Below are 27716 nucleotides of genomic sequence, written 5' to 3'. Positions count from 1 at the left end.
TATAAATACCATAATAATTGCCGGTGCATCCCTCGATCGCGGAGAAAATCCCCCATCTTTTCCAAGCCCGGGCTAACCCCATCTGGTCTTATCATCCATCACGTACCTACCTAATCCTAATAGGGTAACTACCTCAGCTATTGAGCTACACATTGAGATAACTACAGCTCGACTTCCGCCTTTCTAACACCACAACTACAAACACAAAATAGCATCCCGGAGACATTGATATTCATCTAGTTTGTGACATCTCTATAATTGTACCTAATACGCCATTTACTCACTTCATGCGAACCGGATCACCTCCCAGTATCCGTCCACTCAAGCATCTAGACCCTCCATTCCCCGCTCGAACGCCTTCATCCGAGGACGAATTGTAACAACACAACGCAGCGCAGGAGCAGGGATGACGTAGCAACCCTTATCACCGCCTTTTAATACTCTATTTCCCGAATACCGAGGTGCTTGTTTCGTGTGTATTATAAGTGTATATATATCCAGATGTACGTTCCCGGATGGGGTTTCCAACTACCACCGCCGCCGCCTCCGCCGCAACCACCACTCTCAACCACTGGTAGCGAGAAGGAGGAGGAAGAAGCATCGCGCAGTAGGCATTTTCTAAGTGATCCGCGTCGAGTGTTCAACACGCTTGACGGCGGATCGAACGTTCCCGGTGTAACGTCAGGCCTAGGGCTGGATAGGCACGTGGGAGCCGAGGACGACCAAGAAGAGGGGGTTGAGAAGGTGGAGAGACCACGCAAGGCTGTATCTGAGGATTTGGAGGGACGGTCGAGTATATCATTCAACAAGAGATATCAAGCAGCTGGAAGAGACGTGGTCGTTGTTAATTCGAGGGTCTGGGCCACGGTTGTTGTCTGGGTCATCACTGTATTGCTCATAGCCTCTGGCATATCGCTCCTCGCGCTACTTTTCCATTTCTACTGTACAACAAACGGCTTCAACTTCCATTCTTGCTTTCGCTTCTACGACATGACATGTTCGTCGTTCTCATTCGCGGGGTCTCGAGACCACGAATCTCACTACCACGGGGAGTTTACGAAGTCCATCTTCCTTCCCTACTACGCCCCCTTCAGCTCCAACTCCACGCCCATGATAACAGCCACCCTCCCAGGCGGCCGCCAGCACGGAATCGCCATCGACACAGGTTCAACTGGCCTTCTACTCGGCGCGCCACTACTCCCGGACATCGACCCCTCCGCCGGCACGCCTGCACACTCGTACCTAAGCAGTAGTCGGATTCTATACACAGGCCGGCTGGTCGAGATACCGATCAAGTTCCACGGGCGTGCGGGAGCCACGGCTGTCGCCCGCGTGCCGGTCCTTGTCGTGGACGAGAGCGTCGTGTGCCCCTGGTACGACCCCGAGAGACACACGTTCGCGTGTCCGTACAATCCCAACGAGCCGAGGCCTGTGCCGAGGGATCTGTCGAAGATTGCGTACATGGGAGTTGGGTTCGGCCGCAATGGACCGAAGGAAGGGAAGCCTATCGCGCTGCCCAGTTTGAATCCGTTCATCAATGTCGTTGAGGTGAACGGGGAGAATGTGGCTGGGGTCGTGAGACAGGGCTACACGATGTCGACTGAGGGCGTGCAACTAGGGCTCACGGCGGAGAACACACGCGGTTTCGTGTGGAAGGATCTCGAGCCGGGCTTCACGCACGACAAGGACAGGAGGGACTGGGCGATGGTCGGGATGTGTTTTAGTCTCGACGATAGGGGCAGGCATTGCGGGCCTGCGCTGATTGATACTGGGGTCGCGCAGATGTATCTGAGGACTGGCGGTGGGCCGGACGGGGACATTCCCACCGTGACGATACCGAATCCGAATCCGAATGGATATGCGGAATTCGTTCAGAGGGTGAAGCCAGGAACGAAGATTACGGTGGAGTTCCCGCGGGAGGACCAAGGGGGAGATGATGAAGAGCTGGAGCCGGTGGAGGAGTACTCGTTCAGAGTGGGCGAGGGAGCCACGCTGATGGAGCCAGCGTACGTCGTCCCTGCGAAGCGTATGTCGCCGGCGTTTGTGAACACGGGGAGAAACTTCTTGTACGGGTGTTCTGTAGCGTTCGATGCGGAGGGAGGTCGATTTGGATTCCGGCGCGTCACGACGTCCTCCTCTTCCTTGTAGTAGCGATGACGAAAGCGATATGAACGACAGAAATGAAATGAAGATATATCTTGGGTATCATAACTCCCGCTATCCTTCTCTTATCATCCACTCTCCCTCTTCCCTTCCCATCATTACCACTTAAACCTCTCACTCATTTCCCCGTCACGCTCCTCATAGGACTCCTAAACCCATCCCTCAACTCCCTATACTCCTCCACCGCCTTAACAATACACCCATGCGCCTGTTCGCCCTCCAAACCCGCGACCACAATCGCGCCCACCACGCCCTCAACCCCCTTAACGAAAACCGGATACCCGCCCCCCTCAACCGTATACTTCCCCCTCTCCTCCCCACTCACCCCATAATACTCCGCAAACCCCCTCTCATCCCCCTCAAACCTGCAACCCAGGTACCACGTGCTGTGTCCCCACCTCAGCACCGTCGCGCGCTTCCTCGCCACCCACGTCTCGTTATCCGGCATCATGCCCGGCATGCTGGGGGCGTGGAATAAAGTCTGCGAGGAGGAGAGGGAGATGTGGATGATGGCGGGGGCGTCGGCGGTGCGCAGCGCGTTGCGCAGGATGTTGCCGATTACCCAGGCGTGTTCGCAGGTGAAGTGGGAGAAGGTGAAGGAGCGTTCTTGGGACGCGAGGGAGGAGAGGGAGCGGGTTGGTGAGGGTAAAGTGTCGAGCATGGCGGCGATTTGCTCGGTTGATAGCATTATGGGGGGGGGGGGGGGGTTGTTTGGGGGGGGGGGGGGGGTTTTATATGGGCGGGGCCTGCCTGCCGCGAGGGGAGGATGCGTGGTGTGTGTGTGTGTGTGTGTGTGCGTGGTCCGAGGGTGACGCCTTGTTGTGGGCCTGGAGTGGTGGACGGGGGGATGGGGATTGATTGATTGAGGCGCGGTGCGGTGCGGTGCGGGACGAAGGAGGCGGAGGTGCAGTGTAGGTGCAGGTTAAGGTGCAGGTAGGCGGACGATGGTGGCGGATGATCTGCCTGCCTGGAATACAATATTGTATGGATGGGTCCACGGATTGGATGGGGGTGAGATGGTGAGATGGTGAGATGGCGTGGATGGGTAGGGTGCCAGGTGGGTACCCGTACGATACGATACGAGGTAGGTAGGTCGCGGACAATCTGAATGATCGATGGGGTGGATGTTTGAATTGACCGTCTACCTGGTAGCGAGGTACAAGATAAAGATGTAAGAGAGATGTGATGGTTAGAGTGTAAACAGAAATAGAAGTTCTGGTAATATGTGGTCGATTATATAGACCAGGATGGTTGGTGGGAAATGGTTTGATGCTTGATGGAAAGATGGGTCGGTGATAGACACTTATATACCCAGAAGACGAAACGACAAACAACCACGACCACGACAATGGATGGATGAAATTGTGGGTAATCCAAGAAACTAAATAAGCTCTCGAATGCTTATCGAAAAAAAAGTCCTTTGTTTAATTGCTCGGGGATGGGGAGGCACAGGCACAGGCACAGGTACAATCCGAGACGCTTCGAGGTTCTTGGCTGGGTGAGGTGAGGTGAGGCGTGAGGCGAGAGTCGGCGCATACAGAGCGACGTCCAGTGGTAGATTCATCGGTTCCTTAGTCAGTACACAAAATAGATCGTAACTGCTTGTTACAAAGTAATTACGTGAACCCCAGTTCTACCTCCCTAGGGGAACAATTGAGGATGTAATTACGAGTCGTGGGACAAACGACACAAACGAAACGAAGCCAGCCGTCGGAGCGCAAGAATGAATGAGGAAGGGGAAAACGCGACGAGTGTGCGGAATCTCGTCCGTCACATGTGTCGATCTATTCTAGGCCGGCGAACGCATCAGATAGCTAATGGCAATTTGAGTAACTATCACAATGCAATATTCGAATGGTCCTGCTAGCTGAATTATGGTCGTGCATAGGGGTTCGGCAGATGGAATACTGTGTAGTTGACGACTAACTGTGGTTCGAGATGTTTCTCCATGGGCGGCAACGTCCACAATGGTGAAACGGAGACTGTCATGTCCTCCGTGGCCCAGCAAACTTACCTAAACCATCAACCATCACCCACATGTCACGTACAATCACAACTACCGATCCTCATTATCTTCCGAATACTACAAGCTAAACCATGTCTACGACTGCGTCTACGTATGTCAACGGCATCCTGATACACAGTCCACGTGTACATCCATTCCATTCCTCTTCCACGGTCTCCGCGTCTTGACACCACGTTCTTGACGATCAATCTCACCCCTTCCTTTTCCTTTTCCCCACCCCGGCGTCTTACCTCCGAACCGTCCCTTCATGCAGGAGAAAAAAAAGGACATGCGATCATCGCAATGCACATAATACAATAATGTCCCGAACCCGGAGGCAACCCTTGAGAGAAACGAAACCCTTCTTCCCCCGATTCGGTACGAGGTTAAAGTACCCCATTCTTGCACGTGCACCCTCTCATTGCGGTCCATCACATTCTTGAAGTCGATTCAGATAGAACTCTTCCATATCCCACAATCCCACAACCGCAATAATAGCCCAAACATAACCACCCATATTCTCCCATCCCTATCAACTAATCAAACACAAGACAAGACAAGACAAGACGACATGCGAGTCGAGGTGATGTGAGCCTGCCTGCCAGGTAAGCTAACCTAAGCCGCCACGCCACGCCGCCTGTGCAACCCTCCCTCCCGAGACGCGACGTACGCACGCGCTGCCTGCGCCGCACTAGGCAAACGCCCGTCGCCCCGTTCCGCTGCCGTCGAGTGTCCCTCGTAAAATATGTGGTTATGTTACATACTCGTAGGTATGCGTCTAACGAACCACCGTGTCTCCTCGGATGTCGTGAGACGGTGAGGGAGGGAGGAGGGGTTTTACGCGCCAGCCTGCCAGCCTGCCGCGCATACGTCGTAAGAGAGGGGGAGGATGCGTTCTAAGGTTTCATTCATGGGGATTGGGGGTTGTACGCGCGGATGGGGCTCTGGGGTGGGGTGTCGTTTGCTGTGGTTTGGTTAGATGTAGGATGAGGGTGTTTGTTTGAATTGGAAGTTTTTGTTTAAGTCGTTGGAAGTATTGCGTGGTTGTTTGGGTATATGCGTGAATGGGATGAAGCCCCGCCTCAGCGTACGAACAGTTCAATCACATTTGACATGTTCTCAGAGACTCAATTGAATACAATGCACATCCTATGCTCTCAATTCCAAGATAAGTATTGTCTCTTAATGAATTCCAATTAGATTACTAAAGTTAAATTAATGATAATAAGCTACTAAGCTGTCTAGGATAGTAGGAAAAGGTCCTTATATAGTAGGATAGGTAGCTACTATATAGGCTATTTACTAGGTAGTAGTGTAGGGGCTACATATTCTATCTAATCTAGCAGTGAAAGCTATCTCATCTGATATTAATACTCCATCGTCCAATAGTGATTGATCCAGTGATCAACCGTTACAGTTAGCCCCGCACTTTAGGAAAACCCCTCTTCAGGTTGAAAACCACTGCAAGCCTTTCTCTGGAGCTTGCTTAATGCGTTACCTACGAAGGGCGAAAGTTTGCTACATAAATTGTGTCGTTTTAGCTAAAACACCTCGAAATATCAGATTTGTCTACTACTTTAGGTCCGCACTGTTGAAGACGCTGTAGCGGAGCTAGTCTAGCCGACTTCGAGTAGCTCTTTCACACTGCATCCCAGAATAATGGACAATCAAGAGTGGATTCTACACTTCTCAGCCCATTCTGCGGTCCACCGTTATGCATCTGAGATCCACGATAGCAACGACCGGCATCGAGAGTCTCTTGTTGCTCCCGATAACAGTGACATTGTACCTAGGCCTGCCACTGTGACCACTGGATATGACAACCTCTTCCAAAACATCTTTGGTATGTGACTTCTCATTCGACTCCTTAGGGTTCTATTAGCGTTGACTTTATGACATTAGATGGCAATCCGAACACCAACTCTACACCAACCCGCCGTATCGTTTCTCCCCCCTTCTTTGAGCATGGGTTGCTCGACAAAATGCGCAATCCATTGGCCCACGATGCCGGCAACGAATCCATTAATACTATATCATCCGGAAACATGTTCAATCAAGGAAATATCGCACAAGGTGTACAGCTAGGACAAGTCACGGTCAGTCACCATGGTCAGGAGGAGACTGGGATTTGGGATGCCGGACATGGAGTGGCTGACTTTCAGCGGGCAATCGATAATCTTGTTACCCAACCTCTTTTGGACTCCTCGCGCTGCTTTGATTACTTGAATTCTAACTTCCAGTCCAACCTTAGCTATCAGACAGACCTCATGTTCCAACCCGAACCCAATATCAACGTCAATCTTCTACCCGACTACAATCTTCGTCCCGACTTCAGTTTTAGGCCCGAATCCAGTCATACGTCAAACCTTGCCAGCCAGCAAAACCTTATCATTCAGCCTGACTTCAATATTCAGCCCGATCCCAACATTATGATCGATCTCAATATGATGCCCGACCCGAGTCTCCAGTTCAATGTGAAGTCGCAGTCAAACCCAGCTTTACAGTGTCAATCCTACCACGATGTCTCAGCGCAACCATATTTACAGCCTGATGTTAACAGAACAGTTCTTTGTCCTGCAGCTGAAGTGCATAGCGCCTTGAATCCGGGCACTGTTGGCGCAAACCTTCTGCATGAAGACATCGACAATGATGAGAACAGTGCCACCTATGATTCGAGGCCCGAGTTGAGGAATATAGCCGTCAACGACGGCTCTTCGGTGCAAGCCACTATTGCCAGGCGAGCTCAAACATTGAATGTTAGCGGGGTCGCCAACAGAAAACATCGATATTCGGAGGCAGATTGGAAATACATGCGTGATAATCACATCAGACGGCTACGAGTTCAATACAAGCACACTGTGGACGAGATCGCGTTCGAGCTTGAGGCAATCCACAACTTTCCCACTTCGTGAGTGTCTGCCGAGTATTTATCCTTAATTTCACAATCTAATCGGAGTAGAAGTAGCACATTGGCAAAAAAGTTTGGCCAATGGGGGCTAGAGTTCAACCGAAACGGAACCGACTGCTCTGAAGGGGAGCCTCGCCGCCGAGCAGCGCGAGCTTTGCGTGGTAAATGGAAGAAATCCTCGGGCCCTAGTCTCGTCTTCTTCCTTGTCACCATCTTCAAGAAGCAGTTCAAAGGGATAGGTGGGGAAAGCCTACCGTCAGGTTTAACTTTTAAACCATATCAATATAGTGAGAAAATACTCCATGAGCTCGACATATTTATTAAGGGGTGCTTTGATGAAGGCACTAATGGTAAAGGGTGGACTTACGGCACTTCCTCTTTCATTCCACCTAGCGGGGCTGCTGCAAACTCGAAACTCTGGAAACTTCTGGCTGCCGATTGCGCTGGCATTAAACTTCTCGGAGACGCTTTACTGGCCGAGCAAGTCCTTCACCTCTTCGGGAAGATCTTGAGACGCGCGAAAGCAGCTGCGCAGACTTGCGATCCCAACTTCCTCATCCATTTCTGGACAATATGTCAGTCTCTTTGCGAATTGCGATATCCCAGGCGTCATGATTTCACCTTGCTACGGATATTCCTCGCACAACTAAGGGATTCGTTTCTGGGGTCTTTTGGACGCCATCCCTTGGTTAATTTCTTGGAGCTATTACTCCAAGTCTTGTATTTCTCGCTGAAAGACTTCCGGCCAACAATTGGCCTTGCGTATTGGAAAACCATCGACGCCCTTGTGAAATCTGCTGGCGTCCCATATGATCATCGGATTATACTAAAGATGGGATCTCAATGTACAAGGCAATGGAAGAGCAAGTTCCAAGCGCGTACAGAACTACTCGAGTCACATTATAAGACACTCATTGCGACGTTAGACTCCCGAACCGATACCAGTCCAGAGCAAAAGGTCAGACTTCTGCATGATTACATCGAAGCTATATCAAAGCCTCGGTTCAATTACCCCGATGTCGTCGAGCAAGCCACGTGTCTTTGGATTCAAAGTAGGGCGCTTTGTAGGGACCGCGTAGGAGATCAAAACCTGCGGTGGACAAAGCACGGCCAACCATTTGCGTTTGCTACGGAACTGGTCGCGTTGCACCACATAAACGAGCATGGAAAACCTATTTCTCCAAAACCAGATCGCGACACAGGCTTTCGGTACGTGAGCGAGGCAATCGATATACTGCGGCTGGGAGACCTCTGGTGTCAGATTCGCGCTTTTGCATTCTCAAGACAGCTGCGACTCTGGATGAAGGCTTTTCACGCCCCCAAATCTAAGCAGGTAATGGAGACAGTCCGGTGCGGTGAAATCCGAAGTTGCATCCCAAAAACGGCCATTCAGTTGACTGAGCATCAAAGAATGGTTATTCGCGAGAGAAAGGCTAACGGGACTCGCCACCGTCGATGGTGTAGAGTCACGCGAGACTCGTTCCGCTCTCAACTATCCTCAGACAGAGCTGATGGTTCGTCGTAACAGTGCATCTGCGAGCGCCAACAAACTATGGACATGTCAGCAAATGGACAGCAAATGCCATTGAACGTGCTGGAAGTAGTCCAGATTGGGGCGAAGCAAGTTTGAGGCGGATGATCATTGGGCGATCCTAACTTTCCGTTCGCTTCGTGCGGAAGACCCCACCTTTGCATCTGATTTTGACCACTAGCAGAAGAGCGATCCTAAGTTGCCATTCGCTTTGTGCATGAGGCGTTAATCGTCTTATCTGAATTGAGCATGCTGCATTTGCTCTGTAGGTCAGTGATCGTTACTGATGGGCGTGCTAACTCCGATCGTATTTGTTATTCTCACTACTGAATGTATAAGAATGATCGCTATCGCTTGACTGTGATGGGACCAAGGAGTTCGGAGCAAACCATCAGTAATCTCTACACTTTGCACGTTCTTCGCTGCTGTTCTCAACCTCAGATTTTCCACAAGGCAGCCTCCCCTGACAGAAACTTCGAAGTCAATAAAAAGGCAGTCAATATGGATCAAACTCCAGAGCTCCTAGACCGCCGCCAAATTGAGCTGTTTGACGCGCTGGAGGAACTCAAGAAGCTCAATGTCGCCAGCGATCTCATTCCACAGCTTGTTGTTATCGGCGATCAAAGCAGCGGCAAGAGTTCTGTCCTGGAAGGTCTGGTCCGGTTCCACTTTCCTGTATCCGAGCGCCGCTGCACCAAGTTCCCAGTCAACCTTATCCTCAAGACATCCAATGAAGAACGGGGGGCAGCCAGGATTAGGCCAGTCCAGGGTAGCGAGAGAAGCCCTGCAGAAATTTCCAAGATGCAAGGCTTTCAGAAAAAGCTCGACCTTTCCTCCTTGTCTTCTCGGGCCACATTAGAAAAGCTGATGGGTGAAGCCGAGGAAGCGCTGGGTATACCTAACGCCAGCGAAGAGACTGGCAGACAATTTGCCGAAGAGATGCTGGTCATAGAAAAACATGGGCCAAATTTGCCAATCTTGAGCTTCATCGATCTTCCGGGATTGTTCCAAGGTACTATCTCCAAGGCTGACGAAGGCAGTCGCGACGCGGTCGAACGAATGGTCGAAAAGCAGGTCGCGCTGAAGAACAACGTAGTGTTGCTCGTCATTAGTGCATCTAGCGAGGTGTACAACCAGACTGCGGTGCGCAAATTCCAGGACATCCTCAAGAAGGACGCGACACTTGGTGATCGGGCGATCGGCGTTATAACAAAGCCAGATGCTGCCCACGACTTTGAGAAGGCAATGTTAGAATATGTCAAAGATGGAATTGACAATGTCGAGCTAAAGTACGGTTGGTACGTTGTTCGGAATCTAAACAAGGACCAAAGAGAGTCTTCTGAGACTTTGGACAAGAGAGACGATAGAGAAACTACGTATTTCAAGGAACCGATGTGGCAGGATATACCGGGGGAGCGCAAGGGCATCAAGAACCTGAGAACCGCTATTAAATCCGTTCTCTGGATGTGTACTCAGAACGCGCTTCCACAAATCATTGAGCGGGTCAGAGAGCGGATCGCCGAAATCGAAAATGAAGTCGAGGCAGAGGACAAATGGAGAGCGAGCGACTTCAGCCGTCGATGTTATTTGAATAAAATTGCGAGAGAGTTCGCGGAGTTGACGAGTCAAGCCGTTACGGGCAGATATCGAAACCCACCTTGCGATCATCTCCGCAAACTCGGCGAGCCTTGTATTAAATGCAGACCCTTCTTCCCTGAACCTCGAAAGGGGTACAATCCGAACGACCCAGAAGGCCAGAAAACAAAGCTTTGCAGCAACATCCGGGGGCTGAATGCACTATTTTCTGTGACGATGCGTGAATTCGGCAAGACAGAAATCGTCAAACGTGTCGTCGGGGTGGCAAGTACTGCGGAGGATAACGACAGCTTGACCTCAGACTCCGAAAACGGGACTTCTGTCAACCAAGACCACGGACAAGCACGCACTGTAGAAGAAAGTGACAACTGGATCGAAAATCCTGAGATTAGACTCTCTGTCCAACAAGACAACGAACAAGCAAATAGAGTGAAAAATGATTATAACTCTATCGAAGGTCCAGGGAACGGGTCATCGGCCCACCAGGACGAGTATCAAGCAGACCACTTCCCGCCGAAAGATTTTGTGCGCGATTACTACACCTGGCCCATGGCTAATGTGATCGCTCAAAGCGACTACGAGAAAAAAGTTGTAGAGATCATCAAACGTAGTCGGGGGGCCACGGAGCCTATTGGAGAGGTGAACTCGACGGTGTATCGTGATCTTTTCCTCGATCAATCCCTTAATTGGGAAGGCATAGCCACCAATCACATCAGAGCTGTCTGGGGAGCTGCAAACACGTTCGTCGACCTGGCGCTCGAACATGTCTGTTGGGACAAGAAAGTTCTCCAGCTCCTCCGTAAAGAGATCATCAAAGCAAACTTGGACGAGCTGGAGAAGAAGGCGTACAGCGCCTTGCGGGATCTCCTCGGGTGCCTTAGCGAAGGGAATGCAGGATTTTTTGACAGCTTTTCAGCCGTGTTTACGGTGCAGAGACAAGCAAGCGACATTGCCGAGCGGCTGGACACATACGGATGGAACGATCTTGAGACTGAAAGCAAAGATGATTTGGTAGCCATGATTCGAGTTGCTCTAGACCACTTGATCCATTCGCCGCTTGGCTTTCTCTCGGTTGAAGATCGTCTCAAGGACTTGGTTCTCGGCAAGGCCCTAAGCATCGCGATACCAGCAATCAGGAGCGTTGGGAAGAATGAAGACGAAAAGGAAATCCGTGCCAAGATCCTCGAATTTTACCCTGCAGCAATCCAGAGTCAAGACGCGGGTCGCGTCACTGGGATAGTGGAGGCTTATTATAAGGTGGGTCCAATCTTCTCGTTCTCATTTTTGTTTTGATTTCGGCCACAATAAGATCACTCAGAGCTGATTGAAGTGCGATCTCAAAGCTTACGATGCTGGCCTTCACTGGCTACGTCAACGCACTAGTCGTCGACAAATGCATCCTTAAACAACTTGAAACCGCTGTGTTCGGTCAAGCGATCCTAGACAAAGTGACACAAAAGAAGATCAATAAGATAACAGCAGAGGACAAAAGTGAAGTCGAAAGACGTGCCCAGAAAAAGAAGGATTGTGATGCTCTGGAACAGCTTTTGGAGGTACTAGAAAGAAATAAGTGACTTAGTGGAGATGGAATTCAGTTTGTCTCACAAATTTGTGCATTCTCCCTTGCTAATTGGGTTCTAGAAATGTACCATTGTTTCTTCCAAGGTTTCTCGTTGCAATCTCAGTTCTTTATCGTATCACAACGTGAAAGCTCCTCTGTGCAGTAATGACTGAATAAACTCTTTACCTGCACCAATGTTTCCGCCGTACATCCCACATATCACACGCCTATGGACGAAAACGCACCATACAGGATATCCTAAGGTCATGCGAATGTAGTCACCGAATCCTAAGGACCTCTCCTCAGAGAATCGTCTCCTAATTCAATTCATTCCCCTCTTTCAGTTCCTGCTCATAGTGATATTACATAGCATTATTTAATTGTATTTGCAGGAGACAATAAAACACAAATACTTCAACTCGCCACCTTTAGCAGGGAAGGCGGCCGACCCGCTCTAGCCATAACCTTGTGAGGTAGCGAATATATAAGAGATGAGTTAGTTGTTGGGCAAATAGAAAGCTGTAGATGCACGTATTATACCTTGCATCAACTATAAACACTAGCAGGTGGCCAACCCGACGTGCCAACCCTCTGTACTCGAGCGCCCGCTTTGTTTCTGCACCCCCGCTTTCAAATCCGGCCTTTCCTAGAGGCCACCGACCGAGGGTTCCGCCGTAATCGATAGGCGTTACTGCGTGCCCTGTTAGGATGCGTTGAGATTTGTGTGAGGCGCATAGGTTCGATTGGATCAAAATGTAATCGATGTTTGAATTGCTTAGGAATGTTGAAATAGATTCTTGGTAATGGACGCCTGGTGATCTATCTGTCTAAGGGTCAGCATGCCGAATGTCGTGTACGTGCTTCTTTTGATGTTGGTGTGCGATCTGATAGATTTTAGATATAAATTCCATCCTCCCAGCCTCCATTGACATCATCAGCAACAACACGAACTGTCGAGACAACTCAGATATTACATTGGCACCTAAAGCCTCCCTAATTCTCTATCTGTTCATCATTAGTGTATATTACCGTCCACCACTCTCAAATTTAAATGACGGACCCAAATGCCTTCACGTCCCCTTTCCAAGCCACCAAATCCATAAGGCGGGAAATCTATCCGGCCATCGACCCCAAGAACCCCGACTTAAGTGCCAAAGGAAAGACCGTCCTGATCACTGGAGCAGGCGGCGGCATAGGCGGCGTAAGCCGATTCCTTCCACACCTCGCAACTATGCTGAATCGCGCACACAGGAAGTAGCACGCGCATGGGCGATCGCAGGTGCAAAAGGCATCGTACTCGTTGGCCGCAACAAGTCGCTTCTCGAAGAGCCTGCCGCTGCCATCGATTCCATCAGTTCCAGCACGAAAGTGCTCGGTCTAACCGCTGATCTCACGATCGAATCTGATGTTGAAAACCTATTCAAACAGGCCTTGGAAAGCTTGGAAACCATTGATGTGGTAGTCCATGCTGTCGGTATCATGGGGGATGGAGCTGTCGGCGACACGGAGCCTAGTAAGTGGTTCAGGGACTTCGAGGTTAATGTGAAGGGGTCGTACGTACTTGTTCACTACTACCTCAAGGCGGTGGGTTCGGGGACGTTCATCAATATGGGAACGCTGGCTGCTGCTATCACGTTTCCTGGTATAAGTGCCTACTCTGGGAGTAAATTGGCTTTGGTGAAGTTGAGCGAGTACCTTGATGCTGGTAATTGACATCGTCTTTGTGATTCCGCACTGTGCTAACGTAATGACAGAGAAACCGAACTTGCGCGTCTTCACTGTTCACCCTGGAATCGTCGCTGAAACGAAGAGCGGTCGTGGAAGTGTCGTCGAAACTTTCAAGCCCTACGCACACGACCAAGGGATACAGACTGGTGGTCTTTCGCTCTACCTTGCGCAACCCAAGGCGGATTTCCTGCGTGGATCGTTCATCAGTGTTAATTGTAGGTTCCTTCCTAAGAAGCCTCCCTGGCTGGTCACTGGCGACGCTTGCTAACTTTTGACAGGGGATGTAGAGGAATTGGAAGCGCATAAGGGGGAGATCACTGAGAAGAAACTACTTAAGCTCTCTTTTCTTGGTGCTCAACTTGGTCCTGAGGGTCACCCTTGGTCCACGTGAACGGGAGATTTTGAAATCAAAAGTAGATAATGGTTTCAGTGCGTTCAGCTACCTTGTGTCGCATTGCCTTCTTCATTCCAGATAGGAGAAATGGGAAGGTGCGTGGATGAAGTATTGCAAGTCACTTGTCTACAACTTCCCGTCGAAAAGTATACATTATAAAGACATTCTGACCTTGAGTACTTCCAATCACAATCACAAGAACATCATCATCATCGCTATACGTTATTCATCCGTTTTTGAGACCCCACACTGCGTATTTATAACTCACTATCGCTTTCATCATGGCAGTCCAGACTGTCTTCGATAGACATCGTACACCAGAAGAACTCGCGACTGCAGCCAGACCAAGCTCTCCTCCGCTCGTCAATATCGAACTTCGAGACCTCTCATCGCCGACACCGACCGTTGATCCTCCACCAGTGGTGGATAGTGGTGAAATCGCGTGGCGCCAGGTCCTGTCTTGTTTCTTGACGGTCATGAATAGCTCCGGCTTCGTTTCGTCTTTCGCGCTATTTCAAGGGACGTGGCAGAAGTCACTCTCGCGGTCCGCTTCTGATATCGCTTGGATCGGATCGTTCGCGCTTTTCCTAGGTCACGCTATTGGAAGCGCGTGCGGATATATGGTACATCCGAAGTACTTTCGTTTCCTCATGATTTTCGGCGGTTTCAGTGTCTGTCTTTGCATATTCCTCACCTCTATCTACGACGATAGTTATGGGTACTTGGTCATCGTCCAGGGCATTGGAATGGGCATAGGCAATGGACTGCTACTTGCGCCCTGCACTTCACTGATTTCACAACATTTCGTCAAGCGACGAAAGCTTGCCTTGGCTCTCTACAGTTGTGGAGCTCCCTTTGGTGGCGCCATGTTTCCTCTTGTAAGCAATCGGTCGACAACTTGTTCCTTCTCTCCAGACTAACCGACCTTGTAGATTTTCAGCCACCTCAAGCCCATGATTGGATTGAAATGGACCCTTCGGGACATTGGATGCTTGACTATTTTCACCTCCATCCTGGCCGCCGGCCTGGCATCACCGAGACATGTACAGCGTGAGGGTCCACTGATAGACCTGAAAGCATTCCGAGATCCAACATATTCTCTCTTTACAGCCAGTACCTTCTTCACGTTCCTGGGTCTGTACAATGTCTATTTCTACCTACCGATTTGGTGGCAAACACAGCTCGGTGTCTCCGAGGATGAGTCCTTTTTCTGGCTGGTGATATGCAATTGTGCCGGCATCGTAGGGCGCCTCGTGCCTGCGCTCGTGACCGAGAGATATTATTGGACATTCTTCATGCTGTACAAACTGTTCATTGTACTCACGATGGTGTGCTTTTGGTGGCCCACTCAGAACAACCGGGAGGCTTTCATCTTCTCTACCGTCATGTATGGGTTCTGTGCAAATGCGGCACAGTCGTTCTATCCTACAGCCCTGTGGACTCTCTTTTCAGAGGCTCGTACTGATTATCGCTTGATCGGCGCGCGAATTGGAATGACGTTCTTGGTTGGCAGTTTGGCGTGTCTGATCGGTCCACCGATTGCCGGGGCGATTATGGATTACAACGATGGGAAAATGCTCGGGCCCATGATCTTCTCAGGCATTGCCATTGGTCTAGGGTGTCTGCTGTTGGGCGCATCGCACACCATCTGGGTCCGACCTGTCGGGTTAATCAGGGCTCTTAATTCTTAATTGAACTCATCACGCTTCATGACTAGTTTATAGATCTCCCGACTTGACTCTCATCAAGTGCTGGTTTTTGGTTTCTGCACATTAGAACTGTCTCTGAAGCAGGGCTTTGGTCCCTCATTCTAGTGGCACAATTTCAATATCATGAGTTCCAGTCTGAAAGTTGAGAGTGCAGAGTGCATGCATATCCCATATTTTTCTGGATTTGCAGCTCTGTGAATCCTACCCTACAGGTGAAACTGGTTTTGCAAGAACATAACGCGTGGATTCCTCTGGTGCAGTCGCAGATGCCCAAGTGAGTTTCTGTGGAAAGATCGCCGGCCGAAACTCACAACTCACAAAGCACCACTATCCTTACTACACACCACACCACATCCAAATCGTTTACCAACTTGGAAGCTTTCAGAATCTCCAGAGGCAATCACTTATACATCACATACCACACACCACATGCAAACCGTTGCTAGCTTGAACGCCTTCTCGTAACACCAAAGACAACCACTCGCACATCACAGCTGTCGGTATGCTTCTTCTCATCATTTGTATATCTGGTACCCTCTCACATAAACAAGTCTCAGCCACGAAGGACCGTTCGTCGCGACAAATTTCTATCCCAAGCCAAATAGAGCAGTGTCGCAGTGTCGCACAGCATCAACACAGTACAAGCGCCGCAGCCGACCTCGTGCAACATCAGCAAGATGGCCGATGCAAGACAAGAGCACCCTGTACCGACGATCCCTCAAGATCCATCAAGTTACACGAAGTCCCCCGAGCCAAGAGGAGTTACATTCCAAGAGCCTAGCCTACGAGCGGCATCTCCTCGACGACACACGCGTTCCGAACAAGCACCATTCAGACAGCACCGGCCTGCATCACCGCTAATGGCACCTCGATGGTCATTGAGCACAACTTGGACTAAAATCGATTACTGGGCTAGGAGGATGTGGGTGACGAGACGTTTGAAGTTCTGGATTGTAGCGATGCTATTCTTTGGCATTTTGGGGGCGATTGTAGTGTTTGGCGTATATGCACTACTCAAGTGCAAGAAGAGTAGCGACAAGGGCGTTTTCAGTTCATGGAGGGTTTGCAATTAGGGCGGCTTACACGAACATCTCCCGTGGAAGGTCGGATGGCAAAGAAGATCGGAGAAGAAAAGGGTATATGCGATTCATAGAAGGGCGCTGCTTTTGCCGTGGACTAAGAATAAACTCACGGTTCTTCTAGAAGAGTTCTATGGCCGATTGCCTGAAGGGGTTAGTAGGGTTTCTTATCTCGGTTAGCAAGCGGATCCACGTGGCGGTTTAATGGTCGGAAAAAAAATATGATTCACCAGCCAGCCAAGCATCGTGAAAAGATTTCCCCGAGTGATAGGATAGCCACAAACCACTTTCAAATGGGTTTAGGACCTGAGTTGTGTAAGCCTGTATGGCAAATGATATCCTGTATTCTCGCTTTCTAATCGAAAGGCGAGTATGACTGCTTACTTTGGGGCACGTTTCGTAAACTCGCTCGATAAGAGGCCCAAGCGGTGAGCCACGGCCTAATCGAGAGCTAACATAATTATTACCATTTTTCTTCAAAATTGGTCGAACATGGCCGACCGCAAGCCGGGCCAGGCGCGGGAAATTCTCTGATACGAAATCGTTCCTTTTTCTGCCCCCTTAGCGAATCCCTTAAAATGCTCCCTACCCGCCTTCCACTCCACTCTTGATCTTCCCCACGCTGTTCTCCCCCACACCACGGCAACGTCCTCTCGAGGTCAATGAGCCTCACCGGCCATTATCTGACTCCTACGAGCAGCCTGCCACCGGTTCGCTCCCTGGTGGCTGCTTCCGAGGAACAAATCCTATCTTCTCTGCGCAATCTGCAAACAATATACTGTCCACTTCGACTTCCGGTCACCGTCCACTCCGACCCCAGATTTAAGCGGGTGGTCAGCGCTTCGACAACGCCTGTGGATTCCGGTTATGTCTCCCACGATGAAAGTGCCGGCGGCGTAGACGCTGAAGCTGCGATTGCCGATCTCCGTGCAGATGTATTCGAGCGGAACTATGTCATCCGGTGGTTGACAGCATTGATTGCACGTGTTGAAGAGTTATCAATCGAGTCAGAGAGCGTCAGGGAGTGCGTGCTTGACGATGCCGCATTCATTCTCTCGTCATTCAGCGATTCGACCGAGGACGGGGAAGATCAGTCCATTACCCGCGACTTCTCCTTCCAAACCTCCTTGCCAGATTCCAACCCCGTCAAGGTCCAACTCAACGACGCGCCTCTCACCGGCGTAGACCACACCGACGTCGGTCTTCAGAGCTGGGGTGCTTCGATCATTCTTTCCGAACTCCTCTGTCTCGACCCCACTCGCTTTGGTCTGGATGGCGTCTCCACCGTCGTCGAACTCGGTGCTGGCACCGGGCTCGTCAGTCTCACCCTCGCCACTCTTCTCCCCCAACTTCCTACCAGCACCACCAAGCCCACCGTCATCGCCACAGACTACCACCCGGCGGTCCTCGACAACCTCCGCGCAAACATCACCACCAACTTCCCCTCCTCCCCCTCCTCAGCCGTGCAAACCGCCCTCCTGGACTGGTCCTCCCCCTCCCTCACCGGCCCCCTCTCCTCCCCCGTCGACATGCTCATCGCCGCGGACGTGATCTACGCGCCCGAACACGCCCAATGGCTCCGCGACTGCGCCGCCCGCATGCTCGTTCCCTCCGGCGTCTTCTGGCTTATCGCTACGGTGCGCAAGTCCGGGAAATTTGAGGGCATCGCGGATACAGTGGAAGCGGCTTTCAAGATCGAGGACTGTCCGCGGTACGAGAGTACCGGGCGCGTGTTTAGGATTCTAGAGAAGACGGAGGTGGAGAAGAAGAGGGGGATTGGACGCGGGGATGAGAGTGGGTATTTGCTTTTTAGGATTGGCTGGGACTGATGAGGAGCAAGAGGACCTTGTTTCTTTCTTTTTTGAGTTGAAGTTTTACGAGTGATTGTTGGGGTTTAAAGGAAAGAGGGGGAGAATGGTATAGATGCGTATAGATGCGAGATACCCATGCATTAAACGTAGACATATAGAAAAGATGAGAACCTAGATACACAGAGTAGATGGGATATATAATTGGGCATTAGATGTATGCGAACAACGAAGGAATAAATTTGAAATGGTATGGAGAACATGGCTTACTGCATTGGCTGCATCACGTTCCAGCTATGCTTTCCCCATTATGACAATCGGTGCTATAGGTCCTCAGTATCTGAACTGGTCAGCTATTCAACTATAATCTAATTGCATGGAAGCAATGCTGGCTTTATGCAGCGAATATCGCAATGTTGCATAAACATTGACGTAGTTGAAAGGCTGTATAAAGTTTTATAAGGAATCCATGACGAAATAGGAGTTACCCCGAGCTAATGAATCAGAGATCTCGCTTCCATATAAATGTTTTCAAATGAATAGTAGGTTTTCGCGCTACAGCATTGATCTGATACCACGGCCCACGCAGCCATGGAAAACATCTTTTGCGCTATCGGATCTTTGGACATGATTCGTATGTGTGATCCTTCGTCATCGGAAAGTACAAAGCCGCGGGATTTTACTGAAGGAACAACTATGACTGTAGTTAGTCAAATGTTTAAAGATGACGGAACATCATTAATTTTGACTCTTACCATTTCCCGTCTGCTATGGAGTGTCGCGATTGGTGTCTGCCTGATATCCTAGACACTTAAGGATTGTACTCCGATCTCTCCAACTATTCCGAGCACTCCGACAGCCAATAGGTCATCATCGGTCCCTGAGAAGCACGGAAGATCTGATAAGGACCTCCCAAGATCAGATAAGCGCTTACTGTGAACTAAATAATGGTTTGTTCTCTTTCAATAGAACTCCTATGACTTTGGTTATATAAATGAGATGTCTGCTGTCCTGCTGTTATGTCGAATCATCAGAACGCTTGTACGGCTCTGAAAGCTTTGGAGTCTACAGCCCTTTTGTTGAATTTTTTCTAATTAATACATTCATTGCGGTGTCCTAAATCGCATTATCAGTCGTGAACTCAAAGTGACTGTTATAAAACCCCATCAATTAAGATGGCGCCCCAGCCTGACGTCGAGTTGGCCGACGTGATCGCGCCCGTCGACTCTAAAAGCGCTTCGGAACCCGTCAAGACTTCCCTGAAAGCCCATGATCCGTTCCTCGTGGAGTTCGACCAACAGTTCGACGCGGACAACCCCAAGGACTGGCCGACGGGACGAAAATGGGCCGTCACAGATGTTCTCTCCGCGACCGCGTTCAATCGCATCATGGTCTCCACCATCATGGCACCAGCCCTTTCGACAATCGGCCATGAACTCCACATGTCTCCCACTGAGTCTGCAATGTCTCTATCTATATTTCTGCTCGCAACGGCGTTTGGCCCTCTCTTCATAGGGCCACTATCTGAGATATATGGCCGACAGCCAGTTCTCCATGGCTCCAACGTATGGTTTCTCGTGTGGAATATCGCATGCGGATTCGCGAATTCGAAGCATCTTTTGATTGGCGCGAGGTTTTTGGCTGGGTTCGGGGCCAGCTCGATTTATGCACTTGCTGGAGGTGTCATGGCGGACTTGTGGAGACCGGAGCAACGGGGTCGGTCGCTGGCGATGTATATTCTGATTCCCATACTCGGAGCCGCTGTCGGTAAAACTCAACAACCTTTGCATTTCTTCGTTGACAATTGCTGACGCGTGTGGAATTAGGTCCCATCATAGGCGGCTTCATGGCCGGTAGAACGACATGGAGATGGATGTTCTGGTCCACGTCGATATTCCAAGCCGTCATGACCGTCGTCTCCATGACAGTCTTCCGCGAGACGTATGCTCCGACAATCCTCAAACGCCGTGCCAAGGCACTTCGGGAGCAAACGAAAAATGACGCATACTACACAAGCTACGAGCGAGCGGAAGAAAAGGATTCGAAGATGCTCGTGCTGAGGCGTGCTCTTACCAGACCGCTGTGGCTCCTCGCATTCGACCCAATCGCACAGGCGACTTCGATCATATCTGGCGTCGGGTACGGCACGCTATACGTATTCCTCTCCAGCTTCTCTGAGCTCTGGATTAAGCAGTACCATATGTCCGTCGAGAAGAGCGGGCTTCACTACATTGCGTGTGCTCTTGGAGAGGTGGCTGGGAGCCAAATAGGCGGTCCCTTGATAGACTACCTGTACAAGAGGCAGCTGGCGAAATCTCAAGGAGACATACAGCCCGAATCAAGGGTACTCCTCATGATTCCGTGTGCACTACTCACCCCGATCGGAATCCTCATCTACGGCTGGACTGCTCAGTATAAAGTCTCGTGGATTGCCGTGGACGTCGGAATGTTCCTGACTATGTTCACGATCCAACTCGGCAGCCTACCGATGCAAGCTTATATCATGGACATCTACCAGAACTACACGAGTAGTGCGTTGTCGGCGACTCAGTTTCTCAGGAGCCTTACCGCGTTCTTGTTTCCACTCTTCGCGCCGTCCTTGTACAGTCGACTCGGCTACGGATGGGGCAATACCCTTATTGCTATATTGGGATTGCTCGTCAATCTATGCGCGCCTTGGGTACTCTGGGCGTATGGCGCGCGGTTCCGGGCGAAGGGGTCGTCGGTTCGGTAGTGTTTGGGTCGCGCAGGTTGGAGGACTGCATGCTGACTGCTTCAGAGCGTGTATGTATGGACAAGGATAGATGCGCTCGGTGGAGTCTGGCTATCATTACTGGCCCATATGAGAATATGTAGGCTTTAGAGAGCGAGGTGTAACGTTTCAATATACCTTTTGTCACCAATGTCAATGTCTAGTCGCCGAACATTGCAGTAAGCCAATTTGCTCATCTTACGTAGGAAGTCCTCAACCTGCGTCTATTTGCATTCTCCCATGGATTGGCTCTGTTGGACCCTAATATCCGTTCCTGTCCCTTGTCAAAAGTAGGGACGTCATCCAGTCGACTGGGGCCGAATTGATCAGGTGGGATTGCGGTCCGCGTGTATATTCCATCACTCTCTACGCCCTTGTCCAGCGATTAAGGCGGTAGTTACGCCCCGTGGAGATATGTGTTAGACTAGATAGAGTAATTAACCAAGCGCATATCGGAACTTCCAAGGAGGTGGTGGGAGTTTGACTGGATTCCTTCGAACTAGGGTCTAGGAATTTCGAGATTCCACTTCTTGGGTCTTGCCAGGATGGACGACACAGCGTAGCTCACAGGACCTTTGATAGTCAATGGTAGTATGAAACGTAATCGTGGTCGTGCTATGGAAGGATGTGGAATTCCTGACGCAAGAAAATTTGTTGACAGCGATTGTCTACACCAGACCCAGACAGATGATCAACCGCAAGGCAAGTCCACCGTAAGCGATCTACATCGCCTCACACCAGGAACGCCTCTCTGTCATGGCTATCGTCATTCGAGTCAACAAACTCTGCGATCATCTTTCCAGTAGGTCTGGCGGAAGATTTCGTCCAGCACGCACTCCATCCAGTTTCCCTGTTTTCGCGTGAAGCTCGGCAATTGTATGGTTCCGTAACCGAAGCAGACTGGAAGCTGCCGTCTGATGTGGCAAAGGCTTGTGCTCATCTGTTGAATGTGCGCTTAAATTAATCATTGGACCGGATCATTCTCTACGTGCCGTACGTGGCTTGCGCTTGATCGATCTGGGTATTTCTTGATCAATGTCCGCGCATGCAGTAAGCAAGGTCTTTGAGACATTGCATTGGGAAGTCGTCTAAGAGCAATGGAGTGTGTTTCAATGTCTCGTCTGTCAGAGTTGACGGATTCATCATGCTGCACAAGATACCTGGCTGGTCGCATGAGGTGGAGACGGTCACCTGATGCTTCGGCGACGGGTAGACAATTCTAAAGTCTTTGGTGATACGAAGCTAATGGATGATCTGAGGCGTAGTTATAGTGTGTGTCGTATTCACATGCAACAGCGGGCCGTTCGGCGGTGAAGGATGAAGACAGGCGACATTCCATCCTGCCATGATTCCGCACCTGGCTGGCTCACTTAGTACATGGCTGTTATTAATGGAGTAACATGCACATTTACTTGGCATACAATTCCTCTCAATGGAACCCCCTTAAACTTGCCATTCCAGTAGACGAAAACATGTTTCAGAGACACATACGCAATTATCTAGAGTTGAGTGCAATTTCAAAGACAGACGGTGAATGCAGGATGAATGTTCCCTGAGGGCGTATTGTTTGTTACGGAAACGAAGAGGCCGAAAAGTTGCCGTAGGAGTTACCACGGTAGCCGCCACAGTGGGGCCCGGTCTCTGCTCAAAAAACTAAACATGGATTGTTTTACAATTCGGGTCGCCGCCCATTGTTGGAATTTGCACATTGGCAGCAGTTACACGATCGATCATGCAATGGGGTGGAGAAACAAGAGGCTCAATGCACCTTGCCGACTAAACATAAAGTGTGCGTCTTGCAGATATTGAAGGATCCCCCATCAGGACGAAACCAATTGGCAAAGAACTGTGCCTCAGTGGGGAGAGGCTAGTGTGCCGTTAAAGGCTCCTCCGTCGTTTTTAGGTTTGAACCGGGCGTTTCCCCGTCTAGGCTATGAACTCCTGGAGGATTTCCATGTTCCTCAATATATTTTTGAAAGTCAAAGTCTATTACTGAACAGTGCATGCTTCGAACGGTTGGAAGGCCCAGTTTTTACCCGTCCGAACAACGTCAATCCCCATCATTGCAAACTCAATTGAATCAACATCAGTGCTGTCCTGCGTTTCTGGAAGACTAGGACCGGCCCGGCGTAAGGAAGAGGAAGCCCGCGTCTAGTGTTGACAGTTTCGTTCAGGATGTTGGCGGATTGGACGGGCCGACCGCCACTTCCAGTCTTCGCAGTCTCTCCGAGCATATTTATGCATGTGCTGTGCTCAGACAATTGGGGATTATGAATTGTAACAAGGAAAGATCTTCTTGAGGGCGACAATCTCTGCCATTAGGGAAACAATGCACAGGGCAACTGCCAACGCAATACAATGCCGTGACTCGTGAACAAACGAATTGCGCCATTGGCGGGAACGAAATGGATTTCCTACTTATTATTATGGGGGCGTTCTGCCAACCATTTCTCCAGACTCTAGTCGCCCGGAAAGACCCTTGTGATCGAGAAATGCAGGTCTTCCATAGCTTTGCTTTGTGTTGTGGTGCTGCCGCTTCTTGGTTTTGGAGTTCACAATGGCCAATGAATAAAGTCGCGGTGTATACTTCCCCATGTCGCCTGCTTCCTTAGGCCTAAACCGGCTATGTTTTAGCTTATGGCTACTGGAGTTCAACAAAATCTTTACATCTAGCAACGGAACATTGCAGAACGAAAGATAAGACTGCTTCAACTTGGTCCCTCAGTGCTACAGGTACATCCGCCGTATTGGCGGTTATAACCGAGCACTCGATGTGGGCGCTTCGCGCCAATCTAACTTTTTGTTGTTCCATAGATTCATTAATGACAACGCTTATTGACATCTCACATAGCACTACTATCCGAGATGCCCAATGCGGATAAATATGCGCTATTGCCAGAGGGATCGTGGAACACACGGACGTGCGCCGACAGCAACAGTTGGTTAATCGGCGCCTTAAGATGTTGTACAGACCGAGGCCGTTATGACGATCGATCTTGACAGCAGAGCGATAGCAATGATTGTCGACCGAAGAAGCTCCCGTTGGTAATGTATTGCAAAGCAGACAGGCTTCTGGACCCATTACAACCCCACAGCTTCATCGTCATCATACCTGGAGACGCACCACGCTGTCCAGATTGGCACGACCGTATGCCGCTTTCGTTTTGTAACAAGGCAATGCTGGATGAGCTTATGTTCGTCATCTGGTTAGAGCGCTCAACTTTACTTGTTACAGCGCTGGATAACGACAGTACAAGTGCCGACCCAATTTTGAATGTACAATTCGGCCGAAATGGCCGAAGTGGCTTTGGTTGTGGGAAAGGGTCCATCTGTGCTACTAGCCCCTTTTGCATTGACAAGAAAGACCATGGTTGTACGGTACCGAAAGGAAGAGGAGGCCCATTGAATTGTCGAGCGCAAAAGCCATGTACATACCATGAAAAGACGGTTTTGAAGAATATGAACGGGCATTGTAGCAATATGAACATTGAAACCGGGTACCCCGCAAGATTGACAGATTGAAAGCCCCGAATTCGGCCCATGAATGGACGAAAATCGAAAACATAGGAACGGCTCGCGCGCCTGTATTGTCTGTGTATGTGGGATTGACAACAATGTCCCGCGGCACTTTCCTACCACCCTACTGTATGACCATGTCGCCTCATTGCATTGAAAAACCTTCCCTACCCTGGCCAAAGGACTTTTCTATTAGGGACTGCTAGGCCTGGCGAAGACTAGCCATTCCTGCAATTTCCAGGGTGCGAGGCTCATCCGTTAGTCCCGACAAAGCTGTTCGCGGTCGGTTGAAATCCTCAAATTGTCAAATCCAGCAACTGCATAGTCGTATTCGTTTTCAAACTGTCATATCGCTCTTCCCAGGACTCAAGACATTAGCTTCATGTACTTCCTAGTAAAGCAAGCGCGATAAGCGTTGTAAATGAAGGTATCCCATGTCCCAATATAAATGTACCCGGCAGCACCTTATCCTCGGAGCGCGAGACAACTGGGGTCTTCGCCATAGTCTATACTAGATATGGCGCCATAATTGACCGACTTTTGCTAAGCTGGGATCTATTTTCTCACTGCACAAGGGACAAATGCATGTCGTCTCATCAGAGCGCTTAGGTTGCTGGAGAAAAAGTGGGCAGAGCACGGCCAATGTTTGAGTCAAGCCGCGCGGAACGGCCTGAATTCGGCAATGCCCCCTCTTTGACCTCACATGTTTTGGGATTGAGGCCTTAAATCTTGTCTGAAAGGCGAGACATTGAAAACTGGGATGCTTCGGCTTGCGCTGTAGTGGCATGTACGGTTCAGTGCATCGGGTCGTATTCGACGGTAGCTACCCAGATTGGCAGTTAAAACCATACTTGAAGCTATGCATTGGCGTCGTAACAGGAATGTTTTGGAAAACCAACAAATCGAAAATTTCTATTTGCTAGGATTCATATCTAAGTGGGGTCCGACTCAGCTGTTTGAACAGTATATCCATGTGCCTTCCGGAACTGCTCTCCCACGTGGGTCGCCTTTTTTGTATCTGACCATCATAACTGACCACTTACCTCAACGTCGGATCCAGTCCCATCAAACCTCTCCCCATTATTGCATTGTCTAAAGTGAAAATACACCAGTGACAATACAACCGCCACAATCGCCACAATGACAACAGTCAATGGGTTTCTTCCCTTGAGCAAGAAAGTACCTGAGCTCACTCGGAGAGACACGCTGACCTCAGGAACGGGATTGCTCAATGGGAATAAGAAGACAACGGAAGTTCCTCGAGGAAAGAAGGTTGTAACAATCAAGCTCCCAGGTCTCTACACTGGACTCCTGGCCCAGCCTGCACGCCTGAATCCTTTTCTAAAATCTGACATCTCGCGGCAAGCTGAAGAGTGGTCACGCGAGTAAGTTCCAGCGATTGTCTCTCGACTTACGTTTGCTGAACGAGTCAGGATAATGGGACTGAATGAAAAGGGATACGCCCGATTACGGGGCGCTCAATTCCCATTGCTAGCAGCTGGTTTTGCTCCGGATACCGATGCGAACGGCTTTCGAATACTTTGTGATTGGATGATCTGGGTAGGCACAGACCTCGTTGTTGACATGACGTTCCGTGATGAAGCTGACCTTGATTAGGTTTTCTACTTTGATGATTGTAAGTAACAACTACATTTGTGATTCAATCGTGCGTTGAAGATTTTCATTTCTGGAGACTGACCACGTTCTGGTCTATAGTGTTTGATGATGGAGAGCTTCGAAATGATCCGATGGCAGCTCGACGAGAGATCAATGCGCATTTGGCGCTCCACTCAGATGATCATCCGGACGTGTCTCCCAAAGAACGGCCTGTGCGTCTTCTATATCAAACTCTCTGGAGAAAGATCAAAGCGGTGAGTAGTCTTCCTAAGCGTGAACCGATATCGTCATAATTGTGATGTTTCTAACACATATCAAGATATCGACAAAAGGTGCCCAACAACGTTATATCCAGTCAATGAGGCATTATTTCGAAGGTATCGCCCTTCAAGTCGACTCCGTTTATTGGCATTCTCAAGGTTACACCGCTACTACATTCGATATGTATTGGCGTGGACGTACCCACTCTGCTGGCAGCCGACCTTGCCAAGCGCTCCTAGAGTAAGATATCATCCGTACTTCTGTTGTACGTGATCTAATTGAAGTAACAAGACCTCTGTACAAAATCACACTGCCTGATCATGTGTGGGATCACCCAATGATCAAAGAAGCAGAAGACACCGCCACACATTTGATCATGTTGTAAGTAATGGGTCTGATCTCTTTTTTAGCAAACCAGGAAATATGCTGACTGTTCCTATCACAGTTACAATGACGTATTGTCGTATCGTAAGGAAGCAGTAAGATGCAATGATCTCAATAAAGCTATTGCATTGGACTAACGTATTACACAGAGTGAATTAGTGCCGCATAACAGCATCCATATTTTGCAGCGAGAACGAGGCTACAGCTTGCAGGAAGCATATGATTTTGCCAATCAGCTCATTAAGCAGATGTTTCAGCGTTGGTATTGGGCGCAGCAATGCTTGCCAAGTTGGGGCGAAGAGATAGACATCCAAGTCCAAAAGTATCTACAGGGCGTATTGGACCAGGCGAAGGGAAATTTGGATTGGAGGTATGTATACAGTTACATCACCTCCATAAGAACCTGATCGCTAACATTTGCATAGTTTTGGATCACGGAGATATCTCGGAAAAGATAGTGAAGCTGCCCGGGCCACAATGACTTTGGATTTTGTTGTGGATGAGTAGATGTCGGGAGAAAGGAATGACTTTCTTGTTTTAGTTTCACGGCGTTTCGATATCACCTACGAGCATTCCTTCGGCTGTTTTCCCTTGCATTATACACACAGATAGAGTTGAACGACAAGTCTGAACAATCAATAACATAATTTTCCAATTTTTGAAACTGAATAATGCGTCCACATATACACCAGCTTCTGCACTTG

General features: G+C 49.7%; 10 protein-coding genes across 10 annotated transcripts; 9 read left to right on the top strand and 1 right to left on the bottom strand.

Annotated features, from left to right (window-relative positions):
• The first annotated feature begins 719 nt into the window (after positions 1-719).
• BU24DRAFT_425444 (uncharacterized protein) lies at positions 720-2449 on the top strand. Its single transcript, XM_033528742.1, has one exon. It carries the CDS (start codon positions 991-993, stop codon positions 2146-2148), a length of 1158 nt encoding a protein of 385 aa, XP_033381176.1. The 5' UTR covers positions 720-990; the 3' UTR covers positions 2149-2449.
• On the bottom strand, positions 2282-2824 carry BU24DRAFT_351768 (uncharacterized protein; the record flags this gene model as incomplete). Its single annotated transcript, XM_033523705.1, has 1 exon — positions 2282-2824. One exon carries the CDS (start codon positions 2822-2824, stop codon positions 2282-2284), a length of 543 nt encoding a protein of 180 aa, XP_033381175.1.
• A 3003-nt stretch (positions 2825-5827) lies between these two features.
• BU24DRAFT_465190 (uncharacterized protein) lies at positions 5828-8706 on the top strand (the record flags this gene model as incomplete). Its single annotated transcript, XM_033532257.1, has 4 exons — positions 5828-6011; positions 6071-7076; positions 7128-8409; positions 8605-8706. 4 exons carry the CDS (start codon positions 5828-5830, stop codon positions 8704-8706), a joined length of 2574 nt encoding a protein of 857 aa, XP_033381174.1.
• Positions 8707-9108: 402 nt separating this feature from the next.
• BU24DRAFT_465189 (P-loop containing nucleoside triphosphate hydrolase protein) lies at positions 9109-11777 on the top strand (the record flags this gene model as incomplete). Its single annotated transcript, XM_033532256.1, has 2 exons — positions 9109-11460; positions 11547-11777. The coding sequence occupies 2 exons, from the start codon at positions 9109-9111 to the stop codon at positions 11775-11777; spliced, it is 2583 nt and encodes an 860-aa protein (XP_033381173.1).
• Positions 11778-12815: 1038 nt separating this feature from the next.
• Positions 12816-13969, top strand: BU24DRAFT_484627 (NAD(P)-binding protein; the record flags this gene model as incomplete). The annotated part of the gene is made up of 4 exons (XM_033533351.1): positions 12816-12965; positions 13016-13469; positions 13519-13707; positions 13771-13969. 4 exons carry the CDS (start codon positions 12816-12818, stop codon positions 13881-13883), a joined length of 906 nt encoding a protein of 301 aa, XP_033381172.1. The 3' UTR covers positions 13884-13969.
• Positions 13970-14308: 339 nt separating this feature from the next.
• Positions 14309-15526, top strand: BU24DRAFT_319570 (MFS monocarboxylate transporter-like protein; the record flags this gene model as incomplete). The annotated part of the gene is made up of 2 exons (XM_033522912.1): positions 14309-14775; positions 14827-15526. Coding segments are annotated over 2 exons (1167 nt in total), but the record flags the coding sequence as incomplete, so codon positions are not given.
• Positions 15527-16186: 660 nt separating this feature from the next.
• Positions 16187-16720, top strand: BU24DRAFT_259518 (uncharacterized protein). Its single transcript, XM_033522479.1, has one exon. It carries the CDS (start codon positions 16273-16275, stop codon positions 16666-16668), a length of 396 nt encoding a protein of 131 aa, XP_033381170.1. The 5' UTR covers positions 16187-16272; the 3' UTR covers positions 16669-16720.
• Positions 16721-17336: 616 nt separating this feature from the next.
• Positions 17337-18503, top strand: BU24DRAFT_453158 (uncharacterized protein; the record flags this gene model as incomplete). Its single annotated transcript, XM_033531241.1, has 1 exon — positions 17337-18503. The coding sequence occupies one exon, from the start codon at positions 17337-17339 to the stop codon at positions 18501-18503; it is 1167 nt and encodes a 388-aa protein (XP_033381169.1).
• Positions 18504-19657: 1154 nt separating this feature from the next.
• On the top strand, positions 19658-21216 carry BU24DRAFT_435186 (MFS general substrate transporter; the record flags this gene model as incomplete). The annotated part of the gene is made up of 2 exons (XM_033530072.1): positions 19658-20249; positions 20309-21216. The coding sequence occupies 2 exons, from the start codon at positions 19658-19660 to the stop codon at positions 21214-21216; spliced, it is 1500 nt and encodes a 499-aa protein (XP_033381168.1).
• A 4419-nt stretch (positions 21217-25635) lies between these two features.
• On the top strand, positions 25636-27645 carry BU24DRAFT_396010 (terpenoid synthase). The gene is made up of 9 exons (XM_033525282.1): positions 25636-26135; positions 26184-26310; positions 26368-26386; positions 26467-26621; positions 26687-26868; positions 26920-27009; positions 27074-27107; positions 27162-27382; positions 27438-27645. The coding sequence occupies exons 1-9, from the start codon at positions 25891-25893 to the stop codon at positions 27517-27519; spliced, it is 1155 nt and encodes a 384-aa protein (XP_033381167.1). The 5' UTR covers positions 25636-25890; the 3' UTR covers positions 27520-27645.
• Positions 27646-27716: the final 71 nt, after the last annotated feature.

The sequence above is a fragment of the Aaosphaeria arxii genome (assembly GCF_010015735.1).
Source record: "Aaosphaeria arxii CBS 175.79 unplaced genomic scaffold BU24scaffold_7, whole genome shotgun sequence".
NCBI classification, from domain to species: Eukaryota; Fungi; Ascomycota; class Dothideomycetes; order Pleosporales; genus Aaosphaeria; species Aaosphaeria arxii.
The sequence above is the reverse complement of the archived record's forward strand: the minus strand, read 5'-3'. Positions and strand labels throughout refer to the sequence as shown.